Below are 18643 nucleotides of genomic sequence, written 5' to 3'. Positions count from 1 at the left end.
TGTATATATGTGTGTTGGGGTACACAAAAATATATACGCATATGCATGTAGAGGATAGAAAATATCCTTGGGTGTCATCCCTAGGGTACAATCCACATTTTTACATTTACTTATAGTGAATGTGTGTATCAGAGTACATGTATAAAAGTCATAGGACAACTTATGGGAGTTGAATCTCTCCTTGTATGAGATGGGTCCCAATGACGGGAGTCATCTTTGTTACTACTGCTTCTTTGTTTTTTTTGAGACAAGCCTGGAATGTCCTAAATAGGATAGGCTAGCTAACCAGTTATCCACCTGTCTCTGTCTCTCCAGTGCTGGGATTACAGGCACATGCCACCACGGCTATCTTTTTTTCAAGTGCATTTTGGGGACTGAACATAAGTCCTCATGCTCGCAAGACAAGCACTTCACCAACCAAGCTGCCCCCGATGCTGGTTATATACTTAAATCAGTGATTAGAAAGCTACACTAGGCCGGGCAGTGGTGGCACAGGCCTTTAATCCCAGCACTTGGGAGGCAGAGGCAGGTGGATTTCTGAGTTCAAGGTCATCCTGGTCTACAGAGTGAGTTCCAGGACAGCCAGGGCTACACAGAGAAACCCTGTCTCAAAAAACCACAAAAAAAAAAAAAAAAAAGAAAGAAGAAAGAAGAAAAAAAAAAAAGAAAGCTACACCGGGGAATGAACATCTTCAATCCTCTACAGACACCATGAGCCTTTGCCATATCCATCTCTCTGCCCTTGGCTAGACTGCACACACAGAGGTAATGACACCTCGCTTCCCTTCCTTTCAACCATTTCACTGCTTCTCAGAAAGGATTGACAGCAAATGAGAAAGATCTAACTGTAGGGGGAAAAAAACTGAGATTTTTTTTCCTTAACTATTTTTAGGCCTTTCTTTTTCTTTTTCTTTTTCACTTCAGTTTTTCCGACAAACAGTAACAGCACTATCCCTAAGGAAGCCTGCATGCCCGGAGAATTCTACTCTTCATGCCCTGAGATCAAGTTTTGATTTTGATGAATCATAAGTCACAGTAAGAAGTGGATTTGCATAATAATCAGCATACACGACACACACACACACACACCAGATCAAATGCTAACTTCATGCCACAAATGGATACAACAGATGGGAGCAAGTGAAAGCAAGAGCAAAAGGAATGAAACAGTCACTTCGACACTTCCTTCTTTAAAGTAGAAATACAAGGCTACAGAATGGATAAAATCATTGATTATTTGGAATCCAATACTGAATGCATTGCCTCTTAGATTCTGTCAAGTGCCTAGAAAGGAGAAAAGAGAAAGACAAGAGATAGGGTTTGTGAAGTAAAGGTTTGAAAAGATCTCTACAGACTGGGTAACAAGAACATGGTGAGAAAGCCTGGTATGTGGAGCTGTCTCTTGCTAAGTCACAGCTAAACCCATCTGAAGGCAACAGTTGCTCAGTCCCGTCCACCATGCACAAGTGCTGAGAATACTAAAGGTGAGTTAACTACAGCTCTGTGCACTGGGGCAATGGGTGCCTTAAGATCATCTAAAGGCTCATTAAGATGAAAATTATCAAGCCCCATTCCTATTCAGTCATAATTTATGGTGGTGTTGGTGAACGCTAGAAGCTCTCCAAGAAATCCTCAGAGACATACCTGCTAAAACACAGTGCTCTGGAAAGTATGCAACGAACTAGAAGCTGAGCCAGGAGACATCAATTACTAAGCGGTCGGTCGTGGTAGGAGACACAAGGCAGAACTCCACCGCGTGGGAGAACAGACTCCAGTATTCAGGGAGATTCAGATGCAGGTTAGTGTTGAGACAGCACCATGTTGATATGGGCCTGCAAGCTTGAAAAATGAAAATGATGAACAATGCAAACTTAAAAACTGTTTATTCGAAATAATGTCTCATCTGGTTTTCTTAGAGTCCAAATCATCCCCATTTCCTTTCTGTTATATTACCCTAGTTTGAGGTCCTAGTGGCGCTAAAATGGAAACTAGGATGCTACAAGAAAAGGCAGAAGGAGCTGCTCCTAGCGAGATAAGGAGGTGAAGAAAGGCGGGGTGCCCAATCGCCCAAAGACGTGGACGTTCAGTAACCAGGGTCTCGGAGCCTACCGTAGGGCCTCCGGTAGCACTCACCATAATTTGTGGAACTCAGCACAGGAAATACATATCTGTACACAGGAAGACAACACCACCAATGATCCGGTTACTCTGGCAACGTAAGCCCCGCCTTCCTCCAGTCTTTGCCGGAGACTCCGCCTCGAAGCTGCTTCATTTCCATTGGCTGGAGTAATTAGGCCCCGCCCACTTATTCAAAGATCCACCCATTGCCTCATCTCCTGGGGCAACGCGACGCCAACTTCTCCGTTCCAACGTGTTCACTTCCGTCCGGTTGGTAGTGACCCGGAAGTTTGAGCCTCTATACGGCTTGCTTTCTATATTGGTACTTTTTTTAAAAAGCAGATATTTTCCACTTTTCGCTTACTGAGCTAATACATAGTAGACCCTGCATTTCTTCATTACACACAGCAAGAAGTGTGGGGTGGTCCTGGTCCTTCAGAAGAGCGTTCCGGAAATGAAACCCTGAGTAATAGGAAGTGATTAGAGTGAGCCAGTAGCTAGGTGTCAGGAAGACTTGGGGCGGGTTGGCTTCCGAGTGCCAGGGGAGTTTACAAGTTAGCCGGCTGCTGAGTGAGTGAAGAGCCCGAGCTGTGAACTTTGATTGACATCCGGATATCAGAGGTAAATCCAGGAGCCCGCCGTGTGCCAGACGCGGTGGGAGGAGGGCAGTCCGGGTTGGACCTCGGCGGCCATTGGTTTTGGATTTAAAGGTTGCACTGGAAAGAGGGTTCTTCTGACAAACTTGGGCTCATACTCCTCGGGAATGAGGCTGACGGTCTTAATGCTTCCACCCCGTCTCCTTTTAAACTTCCTTGCCTCCTTCACCCGGTGTTTCTTAGACGAGGACACTCGCTATTCGGCGTCGCATGGGTCCAGCAAAGTTTCTGAATTTTAAATCTCTGTTTGCCCTTGGTTAGAGTTTCGGGATGCGTTCCTATAGCAAGGATTTATGGCGTTCAGGAGTTAGGCTGTGTACTGAATTGTATATATCTGAGACCAGGCAGCTTTTAGGACGTGTGGTCACCTCTGCTACAGTCTAACCTCTAGAGAACACTTAAATCTATGCTTTTAACAGATGTACATTACCGCCTGTCCAAAGGAGATAATGAAGAACGTGGGTACTAAAGGCAGAAACAATTAAAACATAATTAGATGCATTTACTAAACATACTGTTATTGCTTTAATTCTTTCGTATGTATACATTTCTAGGTCTTCGGTGAAAGTCTTGGATTGTATTTTCGTTACTTAGGGAAAAATGACTACCCTTAAAAGTTTTGAAAACAAAGGTGAGTGTTTCTGTTTTGATAATTAGTTTGGTTTTTGTTTGATTGGTTGCTTTTGTTTGGTTTTTTGGAGGGGGTTGGGGTTTTATTTTTTTTCCAATTTTTGTTCTTTGGGTTTATTTTGGAGTGGGAGGGCAGGATTCTCTGTGGAGACCGGGTTTCTCTCTGGAGCCCTGGCTGCCCTAGAACTCACTGGCCTTGAACTTAGAGAGATCAGCCTTGATTATCTAGTAAGGCAGGTAATACAACTGTTTGTTTTATTTTTACTATAATGTAACTATTGTAACTTTTTTCACTATAGTAAAAAAAGATGTTTGTGCTACATGGACCAAGAAAAAGAAGACCTATATTTGATGTTGTAGCTTGTCTGAATCCTTTAACTGCCTCGGGAGAGCAATGTGATTTTTAGTATAGCAACAGAACTTTCTCTCAAGCAAGTGCATAGCACTGCCATCGTAGGAGAGGTGGACCATTACCCCTAGGGTTCATCTCAAACCTAATATATGCAATTTAATTAAAAATTAAAGTTGTAGGGCTGTACTCCTATACATTAAATAAATAATATTAAAAAAAATTAAAAAACTCTACATTAAAAATATAGCTATGACAGTTTAGCAAACAGATAGTAAGCTCTGGGACATTTAAATAATAAGGATCAGGTGAAAATTATTCTATGAGCAAATGAATTTGGAAATGCTGGGTTGAATTGGTTATACAAGCATTTCTTAGTACTGCTAGAAAACCAGTATGCCCTGTGAAACACCAGAGGCTATGCATCATGCATAAGTGTGCACACACATTTGACCAAGCAACTGTTTATCCAGAGCCTATAGAGCAGAAGTTCTCAATATGTGGGCCATAACCCCTACATATCAGATATTTGCATTACATATATACTTAACAGTAGCAAAATTATAGTTGTGACGTAGCAACAAAATATGGTGTTGGGGTCACCACGACACGGGAACTGTATAAAGGATCTCAGCATTTGGAAGGTTGAGAGCCTCTGGAGTAGAGGGAAGGTCTGTGTTTCACGTTCATAAAGGTTAATGTGATTGTCTATAGCATATTTCTAATGTCGTAGCTAAACTTTACTAGGTGATAATGGTAACATTGAAAAGAACACTAAAGCTGTGCCTTGTGGCACAGGCTTGTAATTCCAGCTACGTGGGAGGCTGAGACAGGAGGATCACAAATTCATACCCTGTTTGGGCTATGGAGTCAGTTCAAGGCTAGCATGGGCAACCTAGGGAGATCCTGTCTCAAAATAAAACTGAAATGGGGGCCATGATAAAGCTTTGTGCGAGACTGCTTGCTTGCCGTGCTAGGGCCTAGCTTCAATCCCACTGCCTGACCCTTGCATGCTGAAAGAATACTGTCTTAAAATTTACCAAGCGACATCCTCAGTTTACCAGTTTACAGTTTAGTTTGCATATGTTCCAGAGAGTCTGTCAGACTCTAATATAAAGGAGCTATGAATTAATGATTTAATGTAGAAGGGAAAACAAGATTGTTTTAAAATTTTTTCACTAATGGTTTAAGTGAAGTTCAGGTATGTGTTTATAGAGTAATAAGCTCATTAATTAAGCATTTACTTTTCTTCTTTATGCTGTGCACATTTCCTTAGCTGGTAAAATGAGCTGGTAAAAGTATCTGTAACTAAAGGAGCTTCCCATAGTCCAGCCTGGAGGAGAATCAGCTTATCTGGAATCCTATAACACTTAGAATATTCTCCCAGCTCCCAGGGATAGAAGGATGGTGTAGCTAAGGTTGTACCACAGCCGGCAGTGGAAACTTAGTATTATTTTGCCTCATGAGTTTGAGGTTCTGCCTGTGCCCAGTCATGTGACTTAAAAGTACTTCTGCTCATACATTGACACTGTCATTAGTAAGGGAAGTATTTGTTCAGTGATAGCCTCTAATCATGCTCTTTTCCTTCCAGACTCTAAAACAAAAATTGGTAAATTGTGACCCTCAGACCCCTTAAAAAAGTTTGCAGTCAGTTTGATGATTATAAACAGTGACTAGAATCCACATAAATCAGGTGTTATCCCGAATAAAATAGATTCTGTTGTTCTTATTACTTACTTAACAAAATATGGTTTTGCCATTAAAAGGAAAAAATGGTTTTGTTTTCTCATGTACATGCTTAGAAACTTTCTTTAATTTTACTCCCATCATTCCAAAAGTCTACAATCTTTCCCCCTCAGGCCCTTTACCAGAGCTGTTGGACAGCCCCTGTGTAGGATGTAGACTAGTGACCTCGCTGGTTCTTCACCTGTCATCAGCCCAAAGGAAAGCCGGGACAGAAAAGCCACGAAGCTTCCGTGTGTTTTAACTGATAGAGCATGGTCACAGGTGGAAGGAGAGGCGTGGTCCAGGGATGCTCCTGGCTCCCTCAGGGAACGGAGGGCCAGGATTGGTTGGTGGGTTGCTTTACTCAGCATTGTTCATAATTACAGAGCTGGTGCCAGAGGGTTTGGTCTTCTCACTTGAAGGATGTAATTATTCATGAATGTGCCCTGTCTTGCCTAGTGCATATGTAATAAAGGTTTCTGTGTGTGTCACAGGGAAAAAAGGAATTATGAAAGGTAAGAAAATGCAAAGCCCTGGCTCTGCCTGCTCACCCACACGTTAGCAAGAGCTGGTGAGTTGTTTCTGATAGCCATGAGTTCTTAGTGAAGTGAGTAGAACAGTTTAAATAAACTTAAGAGTAAATTGGAATTGAAAGTTGGTTGAACTTCTTGACTGGAATTTTGTTTTGTTTGAAAAGAAATATCTATCAAATGCACATTGTTTCTTTGCCTTTTAGCAAGCTTTGTGATTTGTCCTCAAATTTCTATTATTTGGAGTTCCTTTATTTAATTTTTTTATAAAAGCATTATTTAAACTTCTAGATCAACTATGTTATGGCTTGCTTAGGAATCCATTTTGACTTGAATTGTAGCCAAGTATCTCACCGGATTCTTATTAGCCAAGGTCAGTGGGCTGGAGTGGAGATACTTTAGGGGTGACTTTATTTTTGTTTTTGTTAACTTATAGTTAATACATAATTCTACACCCTTAAATACCAGAAATTAACAATTAACAAAAAAAAAACAGATAAAATTAGACAAAGCTAAACCCAAATTTTAAGAATATGAAAACTAGTCAAGTGTTGTCTTAAGAGGCAGAGACAGGAAGAATCCAGACTGAGGTTGTCCAGGGCTTTATGTCAGCCCTGTGGCCAGCTTAAATTACATAGTAAGGCCCTGTCTACACACACACACACACACACACACACACACACTTCTTTATTTTTAATCTATGAAATGAAAATGTCTTATATTCCAGTGACATCATTTTTAACACTATCATAAGAGAAAGTAAGAATTATATTTTATGATATTTAGTAAACTTTCTTTGGACAGTGCTTTTACCAGGTGCCATAGTTCTATGCCTCCTCCAGGCAGCCTGACTGGTTTCTGTTTCTTCCAAGCAGCTGGTCTGATCTCCTCAGATCTTTGCAGCTTGGCTCCTAAGAGTGACTGTAGGCCTATATTGTTTACTATAGGAATGGAGGGGCCTAGAGAACCTTATCATTTTCTGGGACTTCCTGGAGCTGTCTTGAGTTTACTTCTGGCTTAAGGAGCTTCCCTGCAGGAGGGAGTATTTCAGTCTGGGAGGACACTGCTACATGACAAGTAGTCTTGGTGGGGTTTTTTTTCCCCATCATTTCTTTTGGCAAATCATCCTCCGTTAAACGTCTTTGTTAGGCATCCTTGCTTCAACCCCAATCCGAGGAGCAGGAGATGGAATGGAAACGGAGGAGCCCCCTAAGGCTGTTGAAGTCACCCACGGAGTCCAACCCATAAGTCAGCATGTCCTTCCGAGTCCGCGGAAGAAAGTCCCCTCAGACAGCCCGGGCGTTCTTCAGCTGGGGAAGATTCTTAATGAAAGAACAGTGGAAGTTGAAGCTGTCAGAATATTTGTTCCCAAAGCTGCTATCACTCACGACATCCCCACCAAGAACACAAAGGTTAAGTCCCTAGGACATCACAGAGAAGAACTCCACAGTCAGGCAGAGGTGGTCACGGACCCGAGGAAGGAACTCTCAGAGGTAAAGAAGGTTTTGGAAAAGCTCAAGAATTCTGAAAGGAGGCTACTTCAGGACAAAGAAGGTCTTTCAAACCAGCTCCGAGTGCAGACCGAGGTAAGCCCAGCCCGTAGCTCCAGTGAGGTCTGCTCTTTACCTTTGGGCCTTTGAATCCAGGCTAGCAAACCTCATTTTCTCAGAAATGTCGTTTGTTATAGGTTGTATTTCTCTAAATACTTGCTCTTTAATTTCTCATTCTGTCATAGGGCCTCTAGAAAGAGTTTGTGTTGGGGAGTCAATCATACTCTAAACATGATGGAGGTGGGCGTGGGAGGAGCTTTAGACCAGACCGCCTCTAAGTTATAAAAGTAGGTTACGTTTATAAACTGACCAAGTCAGTCTTTGCCATTGACAGATTAGCAGTCCTTGTTTTAAGAATTCATTCCTGATACTGGGAGATGAAATAAGTCACTGGGTCTTCATTAGAAATTAATAAGACTGTAGTGTTCAGTTGTGTTTAATCTTTAATCTCTGAAGTTTAATAAAATTGCTTTAACCCTCCCTTATGTCTGTTTAACCTTTACATCTTTGCATTTATTAGCATTACTGTTGTTATTTATTATTATTGTTGTTGTTATTGTTATTATTAGTGTGTGTTGGTGTTAGTGTGCTGTCTATGGAAGGTGAAGGGACTCTGCCCAGCTTGAGCGTGGTGATCATGGCCCTGGCAGGCCTTGCCCTTCTGCATTGCCTCTGCCTTGCTAAAAACTGTTAGATTACATCCTAAAGCTAGCCACCAAAGTCCATTCCCATATTTGTCCATGTCCTCTTCCTGAGGCTGACTACCACGGTCCAGCTATCAAATGCCCCCTTACCTAATTAATATGCCCAATCAAAATGAAATACCTCATGCTAACATGGGGTTTGCCCAGGTACCTTTATAAACCACCATTTTCCTATGTGCCACGTGTATCTCTTCTCTACCCTGAGACATTTCTCTGTCCTCCTCCAGGACAAATACTCTCCTTCCTCTCCCTTCTCCTTCATCTTCTGTCTCTTGTCTTTGTCTCTTATTTCCTTATTTCCAGCCCTTTGTCCTTCTGGGACAAATAAATCTCCTTTGTTCTGAGAGCTTGGCCTTGGGGTCCAGAGCCTGTACTTTTCCTAACAGAGGGGGTGCATTCTGCTTCACAAGCATGGAGGTCAGAAGAATTTACATGGAACCGACTTGGGTTCAAGGGTTACACTCAGATCTGGTTGTTAGGCCTTCATAGTGAGCTCTACCCACTGAGCCATCTCTGAAGCCCAAAACTGCATCACTTTGCAAGAAGATTGTGTGTGTAACATGATGATTAGTGGTTCTTATCCAAAAAACATCATGAATTTAATATATTTTAATATACTTAATTACTTTCTAAATATAAAATAGTATATATTTATTTGTAAACATTTTAGAAGATTCGGAAAGAAGAGACTAGGGAAATGGCTTAGTGTGTAAGAATGCTGACTGCCAAGCATGGAGACCTGAGTTCAAATCCCCGACACCCATGTAAAAAGCCTGGCATAGCCAGGCACACCTTTCCTGTCCCGTTCTAGGCTGTTGGGCGTGGGGCCTAGACAGGATCTCTGGTGATTGCTAGCCTGTAGCCTAACTATGGTTTCAGAAGGCCTAACACTATGACAGAACCTTTCTCCAGGAAGTAAGTCAGATGTAAGGACACTGATGTCCTCCTCGGCCTCCACACGTGTGGACACACACACACACCATTTTTAAATGATGAAAAAGAGAGTTCAGAAAGACAATACAAATGGTAACACCTATAATTACATTGCCCAGATACAAATACATAACTGCCCATATAAGTTTATTTCATCTTAGTTATAGTATTTTTCTTAATTTATTTCTTTTTATTGAAAATAGATTTCTGTTTTATATACTATATCTTGTCCCCCTCCTCCCCTCCTCCCAGCTCCTCCTCCCCTCCCTTTCTCATCTCTGTCCACTTCTTTTCTGTCTTCTCATTAGAAAACAAACAGGCTTCTAAGGAATAATAATAAAATGGAAGACAGAAACCAACCCATGGGAACAGGAGCCAAAGGACACAGAAGTAGATTGATTCTCTGTCATAAATGTGGCTACAGTCAGACCAGTGACGTTTCTGAAGCTTGGTTGTCTTCTGCCATTAGATAAATCGCGAGTTAAAGAAGTTGCTCGTGGCTTCGGTTGGGGATGACCCGCAGTATCACTTTGAACGTCTAGCCCGGGAGAAGAACCAGCTCATCCTGGAAAACGAAGCGCTGGGTCGGAACACAGCCCAGCTCTCTGAACAGCTGGAACGGATGTCGATACAGTGCGATGTCTGGAGAAGTAAATTCCTCGCAAGCAGGTATTCTTCTGTTACCAATAGACTGTCCTTCCCCACTGTTTTTTTTTTTTACCACAGTATGTCACCATTTTGATGCATAACACAAAGTAATAGTGAAAATTTCTGACTTACGATTATCAGAGTGCTTCATACCTTATTCGATGAGCAGCACTCCCTCTCTGGGGGCCATACAGTCTCCTAGAAGGTGATGCATGGTGCCCTTTAGTCTAGAGTCACTCTTACTGCAGTAAACAGAACACAGCTATAAAGTTAAATATAGAAGTATTGTGGTCAGAAAGGGCATATGTAGACCCTCCCCCTTCTCCTCCCCTACCCTCCCCCTCCTCCCCCTCTGGCTCCTCCTGGAGAGAGCCTCCTCATTCCTACTGCCTGGGACAGTCTTCCCCACCCAGTGTGCTCTGATCTTTTTTTGCTCCTTTATCCATGTAAAGAGCTTTTCAACCTCCTTCTCCCCACACATAAATAGAAAACTGTGTCGTTTCATGGCAAACTTTAATGCATGTGAAAAGCCTCGAGGCTGTAGAGTCCAGGCCTCTGCACACGCTGGTCCTGGGCAGCTGTGCTATGTATCTTGGTTCCTCATCTGTTCATCCTCTCTCCACTCAGCTTTTCACAGGCTTTCAAGTTTGCCTCATCAGATAGAGAAGGTATCTTCTGCAGAAAACAAAAAGCAGGGTGTAGAAAATTTTGTAATAAATGTTTCCTTCTAGTAAACACATTCCATGTATCTATTTTTCACACATTCATATTGAAATATATTAAATTTATTTTTTGGAAAAATAAGAAACTTGTCTACATAAAAGACTATATAAAAGACTACTTTGTTTTATAGAAACTTTTCAGTATTTTGTTGAGTGGAAAGTACAACTGTGTAGTGAGAAAAATCATTTATTCTTCTTTCCCTTTCTGTTTCTTATAGTTAGAAGTGTCTACTTAGTAATTGTAAACTGATACATTTAGAGTAGCATTGGTCTCCGGGCGGTGGTGGCGCACGCCTTTAACCCCAGCACTTGGGAGGCAGAGGCAGGCAGATTTCTGAGTTCAAGGCCAGCCTGGTTTACAGAGTGAGTTCCAGGACGGCCAGGGCTACACAGAGAAACCCTGTCTCAAAAAAAAAAAAAACAAAACAAAACAAAAAACAAACAAACAAAAAAAAAAAAACAAAAAACAAATAGAGTAGCATTGGTGTAAATTCAAGTCACTATATAAAAAGTTAAGTACTTTTCTTTCATTTAAAAATGTTTCACATGCTCTGCTTCATATAAGCTCTACATGTTAACATGTTCTCATTTAAAATGGTAGAATCGCCAAGCAGTATGAGAGTTAAATCCTGTTGTCAGCTTCTGAAACTAACAATCTGGAAGAAACAGTAGATTGACTTCTGTGTGCTATGTTACCCTGGGAGAACTAGATGTGAGTTTTAATCTTTTTCAGGGTAATGGCAGATGAATTGACAAACTTCAGAATAGTTTTACAGCGTCAGAACCGAGATGCACAGAGCGCTATCCAGGATCTCCTGAGTGAACGGGAACAGTTCCGTCAGGAAATGATCTCTACCCGGAAGTAAGACACTGTTCTCATTCCAAATCCCTCTCTTGTCTCCGATGGGTTTGTCATTATGAAAGGTTTTGTTTCCCTGTTTGAGTGTGGCCACGTTTGTTAACATGCTGACCTGTATACTGTAAGTCTCACTTTAAAATAGGTGCCCTGAGAAAAAGAAGCCCTAAAAGCAGAAAGGATGGTGCTACATCTTACATTGCTAATAGGGAAAAGAATTATTACATCTGTAAGTGAGGGTGTTTCTGCATTTAAAAGCGGTTCCCTAAATGTGGTTATAGTGGTTTGTGTAGTTTTGGTAGAAGCCAAGTGTCTGGGCTATGACCTTATAATGGAAACATTGAACTGTGGCTGGCTTACAGTTTCAGAGGTTTAGTCCATTATCGTCATGAAGAATCATGACAGCATGCAGGCAGAGACGGAGAAGGAGCTAAGAGTGCTACACCTTGATCCTCAGGCAGCAGGAGACTGTGTGCCACACTGAGAGAGCTTGAGCATCTGAGACAAGGCACACCTCCACAGTGACACACTTCCCCCAAAGCCACACCTCTTAATGGCGCCACTCTCTATGGACCTAGCATCCAAACACATGAGTCTGTGTAGCCATTCCTATTCATACCGCAACACCAAGTGACGAACCTGTTTCTCCCATGAAAGAGATTTTTGAAGTCTTTTTGTAGTATTAGAACATGTCTGCATATCTTTACATTCCAGTACTAACAAGCTGAAATCTTTAAAAATAATGATAATAAATAAACAAATAGGCAGTGTTTCTTAAAAGGACATAGTATTTTATGTAGCTGAATAATTAACAATCAATTATATAGGAAATTAGAATAAAGCATAAATATATTAAAGTACAGAAATTTTTTTAGGAGCAATTAAGGCAGTGCTTCAGGGGAAATGCTTGTTTGAGGCTGACCATAATGGTTCATTTCTATAATTCAAGACTTGGGAGGCTGAGGCTGAAGTGCTTGATTCCAGGCCAGTCTGGCAATGCAGTAATATCATACCTTTAAGGAGATAAAAAGGGAAGTTTATTTGGAGACATGAGAAAAGTCTCATTAGTAATTTAAGTTACTATGTCAAGAAATACAAAAAGCAAATTCAACCCAAACTAAACAGAACTGAGAAAGAATACTAATGATGAATGATAGGGAAAACAATTTTTTGATGATACTTTTTTAAAAAGATAAACTGAAGAAATGTCTAGCCTGAAGTGATGGTCACAGAGCCTGCATGGGTCTGCGCTGAGCCCTCTGCATACGTGCTGGGGTTGTTAAGCATGGGGCTTTGTGGAACTCCTAACAGTGGGAGTGGAGCTGCCTCTGACTCTAGCCTGCTCTTGGGGCCCTTTTCCTCCTACTGAGTGAATCGCCTCATCCAGCCTTGATGTGAGGGTTTGTGCCTAGTCTTACTGCATCTTGTTATACTGTGTCTGGTAGTTGATACCACTGGGAGGCCTGGTGTTTTCTGAAGGCAAACAGAAGAGCAGTGGATCTGCGGGGGCGGTGTGGGGGGGACTCGGTAGAGAGGAGGGAGGGGAGGCAGTCAGGGAATGTAACTGATACCTCTAGCCAATCAAGTCAGTGATTTAGATAAGCTCTGTAAGGACATTGCTAAGGTCCCTTGAGAAGAGGCATAGGAGTGCTGGAGATGGCGCAGCAGTTCAGAGCGCACTGCACTTGCCGAGCAGCTGCGGTTAGTTCTCAGCACCACGCTAGGCGACTTATCACCACTTGCAGCTTCAGCTCCAGGAGATCTCATACCCTCTTCTGGCCTCTGTGGGCCCCTACACTCATGTACACACACACACACACACAAATAATTTTAAAATAAAATAGATCCTAAAAAGTATATAAGTTAACTAGCCCTAACTCATTAAAACAATTGAACTAGCCTGTAGTTAAAAACCAACATGTGAAAGAAATTCTAACCCCAATGGATCCATTAAATGCTAATAAACATCTAAAGAAGGAAGAAACACAATTGTACACAAATTCTTCTAGAGCGTAGAAAGGGAGGGAACAATTTCCAAATCATTTTGGGGGCAAGCATTATGATAACAAACTAGAGGCATAAGCAAAAGCCTATAAATTTTCAGTCTTTAATGAACATAGATGTAAAACTCCTTAATAGAATGTTAGCGAGTCAAATCCAACAATCCAGAAAATCATTTCTACATTATGACCAAGCAGAGTTAACTACAGATATTGGAGATTGATTTAGCATTCAGACATCAACAAATGCTAAAACTCTGAAATACACTAATATCTGTAATTTCTATACCGAAATATGGTTACACTAAACTGTACTGTTTGATTCATGGTTTTCAGGTAATAACCTAGTAGTAGATTAACAAGTGTCTTCTATCCTATAACCTATGCATCCTGAATCTTGAAATCTGAGCTAAGATGTTAAATGATTTCTGAAATATGTTGCTCACTTATTTTCTCTTTCTGGTTCTTATATTTTGTCTTTTTATCAGTGTTCATTGTTCATGTGTGTTCTGTGCAGATTTTTGGAAGAACTCTTGGTCTCCTTGCAGTGGGGGAGAGAGCAGACATACTCCCCTGACACACAGCCCCACAGCACGGCAGACCTAGCACTCACGAACCACGGGCTGGCAGAAGCAATACATGCTCATCTGTTGGGGAATGTTGGCATTAGCCATCCAAAGAAGGTTCCTGCAGCGGTGGAGTTCTGCAGTACCCCAGCTGAGAAAATGGCTGAAAAGGTAACATTTTCTCTTCCGTGCACTGTGGAATGTGTTCTGTGAGCTGCGAGATTTTATTCACCCCTTACTGAAAACAATGTGTTATGCGTGGCATTAGGAGTTGTGAAATGTAGATCTTAAAACTTGTTTTCTGTGTAGAAATTTGTCTTAGTAAATTATAGGTCACAACAGAAGTGATCTAAGATTATTTAATTCCCACATATAGATGGAACAGACATGGAGTACTACAGAATCAAATAGACCAACTACTTACAGTCCTTGTTGAATTCAAGGCCTGCGTAGGTCACCTGTCACATTCCAAGCCTACCTCCATTAAAACTTCAGTACCCACCTCCCATAACCTATAATCCTGTTACTAACCAGAACCTTCTGCTGTTAAAATGTTAACTGACTCTATGTGACCTGTGCTCACAAGCCTGTTTTCACACTTACTTGTTCATCGTGATTACCTCTGTTTCCCCATTGGTCGCATCATTATGTTTAAGTCCTTTAATCTGTGCATCTTTTCCCCTGTCTCATTAGCTTGTTTTGCAGGCTTCTCCTTTCTCTGTCGTTGCTAGTTTTCATTCCTGAGTACCTGTCTCCATAGTAGGAGACAGCTACTCTTCCTCTTCCCAGCTACCCAGAACCCGAAGTTTGTGTCAGTTTACCTATTTCTCTTCCTGTGGTACTTCTTAGATTAGTACTTCCTGTTCAGCATATGATCTTGAATAATTCATAGAAGAAAAAGCGGGCACAAGAACAAGCCAGCTTAAACGAGACCTAGTTGCCTACCTGGATTATATACATTTCTCTCCCAGGAAAAAGTGTGTGCCTTATGTAGCTCTTATATTACGTTGTTATTGGATGATTCTCCCTCTAAAATGCAAGGCTGGAGAATGTGTCTCACTATATTTCTTCATGAGCTAGTATAATGCTGCAATAGTAAGTGCTCAGCTACTAACTAAAAGGATCAGCACCTAAAAAGTAAACTACTCAAAACTTGTTTGCTCTTCCTACTATTTCGTTGTTAGGAAGTTCCGTCATGGCGTACTCAGTTGCCTGCAGTATCTGAGTGCAGTTGGCTTACCGTCTTCCACGAATCGCTTCTCTTCCTTGGTTTCTATAACTAATCTCCACCTTCCTGTCTTCTCTGCTCTTGGCTTCTTTGTGCAGTAGTGGGCGTGCTTCAGGCCTGGTCTAGATCTCCTTGTTCATCTGCTTCCTTACTCGCCACACTGCCTCACATGACAAGACTGGCAGCCTCTGCTTGCGTGCCTCGTGACCTTCCAGCCCAGTTGCTTCAGGAGCTGGCCTCTCAGAGATAGGACACGCAGTCACTTAGCCTCTGCTCTGTCTGCTTCAATGCCCACCTGTTTCCATCCTCCATGCTGGGTCCCAAGATCTCTGCTTAAAATCCTTCCCCGTCATTTTCAGACTAAGATCTAGAAAGCTTTTTGCCGTATCTGTCTCCCACTGAACCGGATCCCTTAGCATTTTATTTTTTACGTTAAAGACCCACAATATCATAGCATGTGCCATATTTGGAAACCATTCTTTTGTCCTCAAAGTTTACAAGAAACATTACTTTCTGTCTTTGCTTGTCATCTAACATTTAACTAAGGTCTATGAAAATAAAAGGTCCAGGCGCTGAATTTTAAAGGTACAGTTAGCAAACGGAAGTCCTGAAGTAGTAGGGTAGTTCTTTCATGAAGCCTCTTTAAACAGGAGCTGGGACATCTTGGACATGCTGTTAACTTAGAAGAGGGGACAGTCTCAGAGAGTGGGAGGGCAAGGGAGGGTAGCCTGGCAGAGCCTATGAGTAAGTGCGACTACAGGAAAGCGACTACAGAGCCTGCCCTTCCCTGCTGCGTCTGTCAGTCTGTCAAGGTAGCGTACCAGTCACAGTGCCTGCCGCCTTTAAAGCAAGACTGCTAATGTTATGATGAGTGTGAGAATTTGAACATGAGAAGTACGAGCTGGGAACCAATCAGGCTGTCCTTGTCCTTACTGGGACTATTTTTCAACCTAAGGCCTCCTCTCCTACTGTGAATCTCAGTAGAGGAAACAGGAAAAGCCAGGACCAAGGAACAAAGTATTGTGAACATAGTTGTTAACATAAAACATTATATATAATTGAAAAAGGGAGAAATGAAGGCCATTTATTTTACCATAAGTAAAAACAGCATTTCTGTAGAATGGAGTCTAATTCTTATAAACAATTGAGTGAAAGGCAGGACACAGGCAGAGAGTGCTTTTTGGCTAAAACTGAAAATTGATATCATATGAAGTAGCATTCATAAAACTTCATTTTTCTGTTTTTTTTCCTTGTATAGATATCTGTAAAATGATTAGTTTATAATTACTAAAATACAATGATAAAACTAGGCATCATTGCTGACTTTATAGCATTTTGAAAGAAAGGATGACTTAAATTCATTCAGGTGTTATTTTTTATGAACTCCATAAGACTCTGAAACTGTACAGGTAGTTATGTACTGGTGAAGCCCAAGGCCTTTACAGCACATCCTGCGTACATCTGACATGACCTCTCACTTGTCTTAGGTTCTACGGATGTTGGATCCAGTTGCCTGTACAGAAAGCTCTCCGGACAACCCATTTGCTGAATCTTCACCAACCACATTACTCACTACAAAGAAAAATATTGGACGTTTCCATCCGTATACCAGATATGAAAATATAACTTTTAATTGTTGCAATCACTGCCAGGGAGAGCTCATTGCTCTTTAGGGGATAGTCTACTGGAGGCATGCTCAGTACCCCACAGTCATTATTTGGGAGCCCGGATTATTAAGATGCTAGAAATAAAATCAACTCATCCTTATATAATACATACCCATGAAGCTATTTCATGTACTGGATTCCAGATTATTTTCTTAACAAATATCTCAGGGTAAGAAAATGAAGCTTTGTAGATATAAAGTACAAAATACTTTCCAGTACATAGTATTTATGCTAAAAAACTAAAAAAGATTTTATAACTTTCTTTTAGGCCCTATATTATTATTCTGTGTTTTATATTTTATATAAACATAAACACGTTTCATTTTGGTGCATAAAACAAAACCCGGCAAACTACAGCCAAGCATTTAAAGGGATGAGACCATGTCCACCCTTTACCGCTGTCTAGGCTGCTTGACTGCACAGCATCGGAGCCCAGTGTGTGGCGAGCAAAGTCCATCCCTTTATAGAGCAAGTCTTCTAGTGTAGCTGGGGTACAGGAAAAAGGGGTTTGCAGTCCCTTTATGGTCACATTGTGGGTATACAAGAGGCCTTCGGAAACGCTGGGGTAAAAGGTTAATCTTTCTAACCAGATATATTAGGAAAATAAAAAACATTTTATAGCTACAACAAATACTTCAATAAGTATGCTGTTTGGGTTTGGCAAGGTGTTCTGTCTTTGCACGGTTGCAGTTTGATGAAGGAAACAGTCATAATTATCAACTCATGATAGCGTGTTCAGAACAACAGGAGAACCTAGTGTGCTAATATAATGATGGAAAATGATCCTTAGGGAAAAATGTAATCCATCAATTTACATATATTATTAAATATAATTGTATAATTTAATATAAGATGTTCATTCATTTGCCTTTAAATATTCACAAAAATCTGTCATCAAAAAAAATACCAAATTTTACAAATTAGTTGGAACAGTGCCTATCAGAGAAATCTTCAAAAGGTAAATCTCGTGAAATCAAAGTGTACTTCAGTAGAAACCTCTTATTTTTGTCTGACTCATCTGAACCATTTTTATAGCTTTAAATGACAATAAAGTTCCTATTCTTTGTGGTCACTGCCCTTTCCTTTCAGAATACCATACTTTGGCTTCAGTTTTCATGTGCCTTTCACTGTCTGTGCTGGTGGCTTGTTGCCTCTTCCCTTCTTAGACGTGGGAATTTCCATGACATTGAATTTGACTATGATTTCTTGTGTATAGCAACAAAAGCAAAAAAAGAGAAAATTTCACCTAAATTTAAAACATTCATGCATTGAGGTACACAGTAGCTGTAAGAATGGGAGGGAAAAAAAGAATAAATTGTACATCTGAAAAATGGCCAGAAGATACAAAGAACTGCAATTCAGCAACCAAAAACCTACCCAGTTAGAAGTGGGTAGAGGCTGAAGAGATGCCTCAGTCTATAGAACTGCCACACAATGTGAGAGCCCAAGCCCAGATCTCCAAGCACTCGCAGAGAACACTGGGTACAGCAGCCCACATCTGTAATCCCAGCCAGCACAGTTGCAGCAGACACGGGTGAGCAGAGGTCACAGACCAGTCCCCGCTGAGTTGACGAACTCCAGGTTGAGTGGGAAATCCCATCTCAAACATTAAGGTGGGGAGTGATAAAGGAAGACACCCAGTACATAAGCCTGTCCTCATGGATGTGCGCACACTCAAACGTGCCATACACACTTGCAAAAATGAGCAAATTATTAGTTACCTAAATTGTATGTATATATTTGTATATACACACAAATAGC

General features: G+C 41.2%; 2 protein-coding genes across 3 annotated transcripts in view; one reads left to right on the top strand and one right to left on the bottom strand.

Annotated features, from left to right (window-relative positions):
• Positions 1 to 2245, bottom strand: part of Nme7 (NME/NM23 family member 7) — a 136377-nt gene extending 134132 nt beyond the window's left edge. The window contains exons 1-2 of the mRNA XM_052200125.1: positions 2134 to 2245; positions 1645 to 1839 (exon numbers count right to left, since the gene is read on the bottom strand). The gene's annotated coding sequence lies outside the window, so the exon portion shown is untranslated. The remainder of the gene's footprint in view (positions 1 to 1644; positions 1840 to 2133) is intronic.
• Positions 2246 to 2402: 157 nt separating this feature from the next.
• On the top strand, positions 2403 to 17950 carry Blzf1 (basic leucine zipper nuclear factor 1). 2 transcript variants are annotated; one of them, XM_052200124.1, is made up of 7 exons: positions 2403 to 2739; positions 3329 to 3405; positions 7158 to 7594; positions 9665 to 9864; positions 11299 to 11427; positions 13939 to 14158; positions 16703 to 17950. In XM_052200124.1, exons 2-7 carry the CDS (start codon positions 3375 to 3377, stop codon positions 16886 to 16888), a joined length of 1203 nt encoding a protein of 400 aa, XP_052056084.1. In that variant the 5' UTR covers positions 2403 to 2739; positions 3329 to 3374; the 3' UTR covers positions 16889 to 17950. The 2 variants fall into 2 exon arrangements, with proteins under 2 accessions (XP_052056084.1, XP_052056082.1); XM_052200122.1 differs by lacking the exon at positions 2403 to 2739 and adding an exon at positions 5613 to 5828 and having other exon boundaries at positions 3327 to 3405.
• Positions 17951 to 18643: the final 693 nt, after the last annotated feature.

The sequence above is a fragment of the Apodemus sylvaticus genome, chromosome 12 (assembly GCF_947179515.1).
Source record: "Apodemus sylvaticus chromosome 12, mApoSyl1.1, whole genome shotgun sequence".
In the NCBI taxonomy this organism is placed as follows: Eukaryota; Metazoa; Chordata; class Mammalia; order Rodentia; family Muridae; genus Apodemus; species Apodemus sylvaticus.
This window is presented reverse-complemented; position numbering and strand designations above follow the sequence as displayed.

What these genes read in the sequence shown, in the direction of transcription:
- Blzf1 (XM_052200122.1), top strand. Translation starts at nt 5,786, where the DNA reads ATGCTCCTGGCTCCCTCAGGGAACGGAGGGCCAGGATTGGTTG. An exon ending in GAAATGATCTCTACCCGGAA is followed by an intron (nt 11,428 to 13,938) that starts GTAAGACACTGT and finishes TGTTCTGTGCAG; the next exon opens with ATTTTTGGAAGAACTCTTGG. An exon ending in CTGAGAAAATGGCTGAAAAG is followed by an intron (nt 14,159 to 16,702) that starts GTAACATTTTCT and finishes CACTTGTCTTAG; the next exon opens with GTTCTACGGATGTTGGATCC.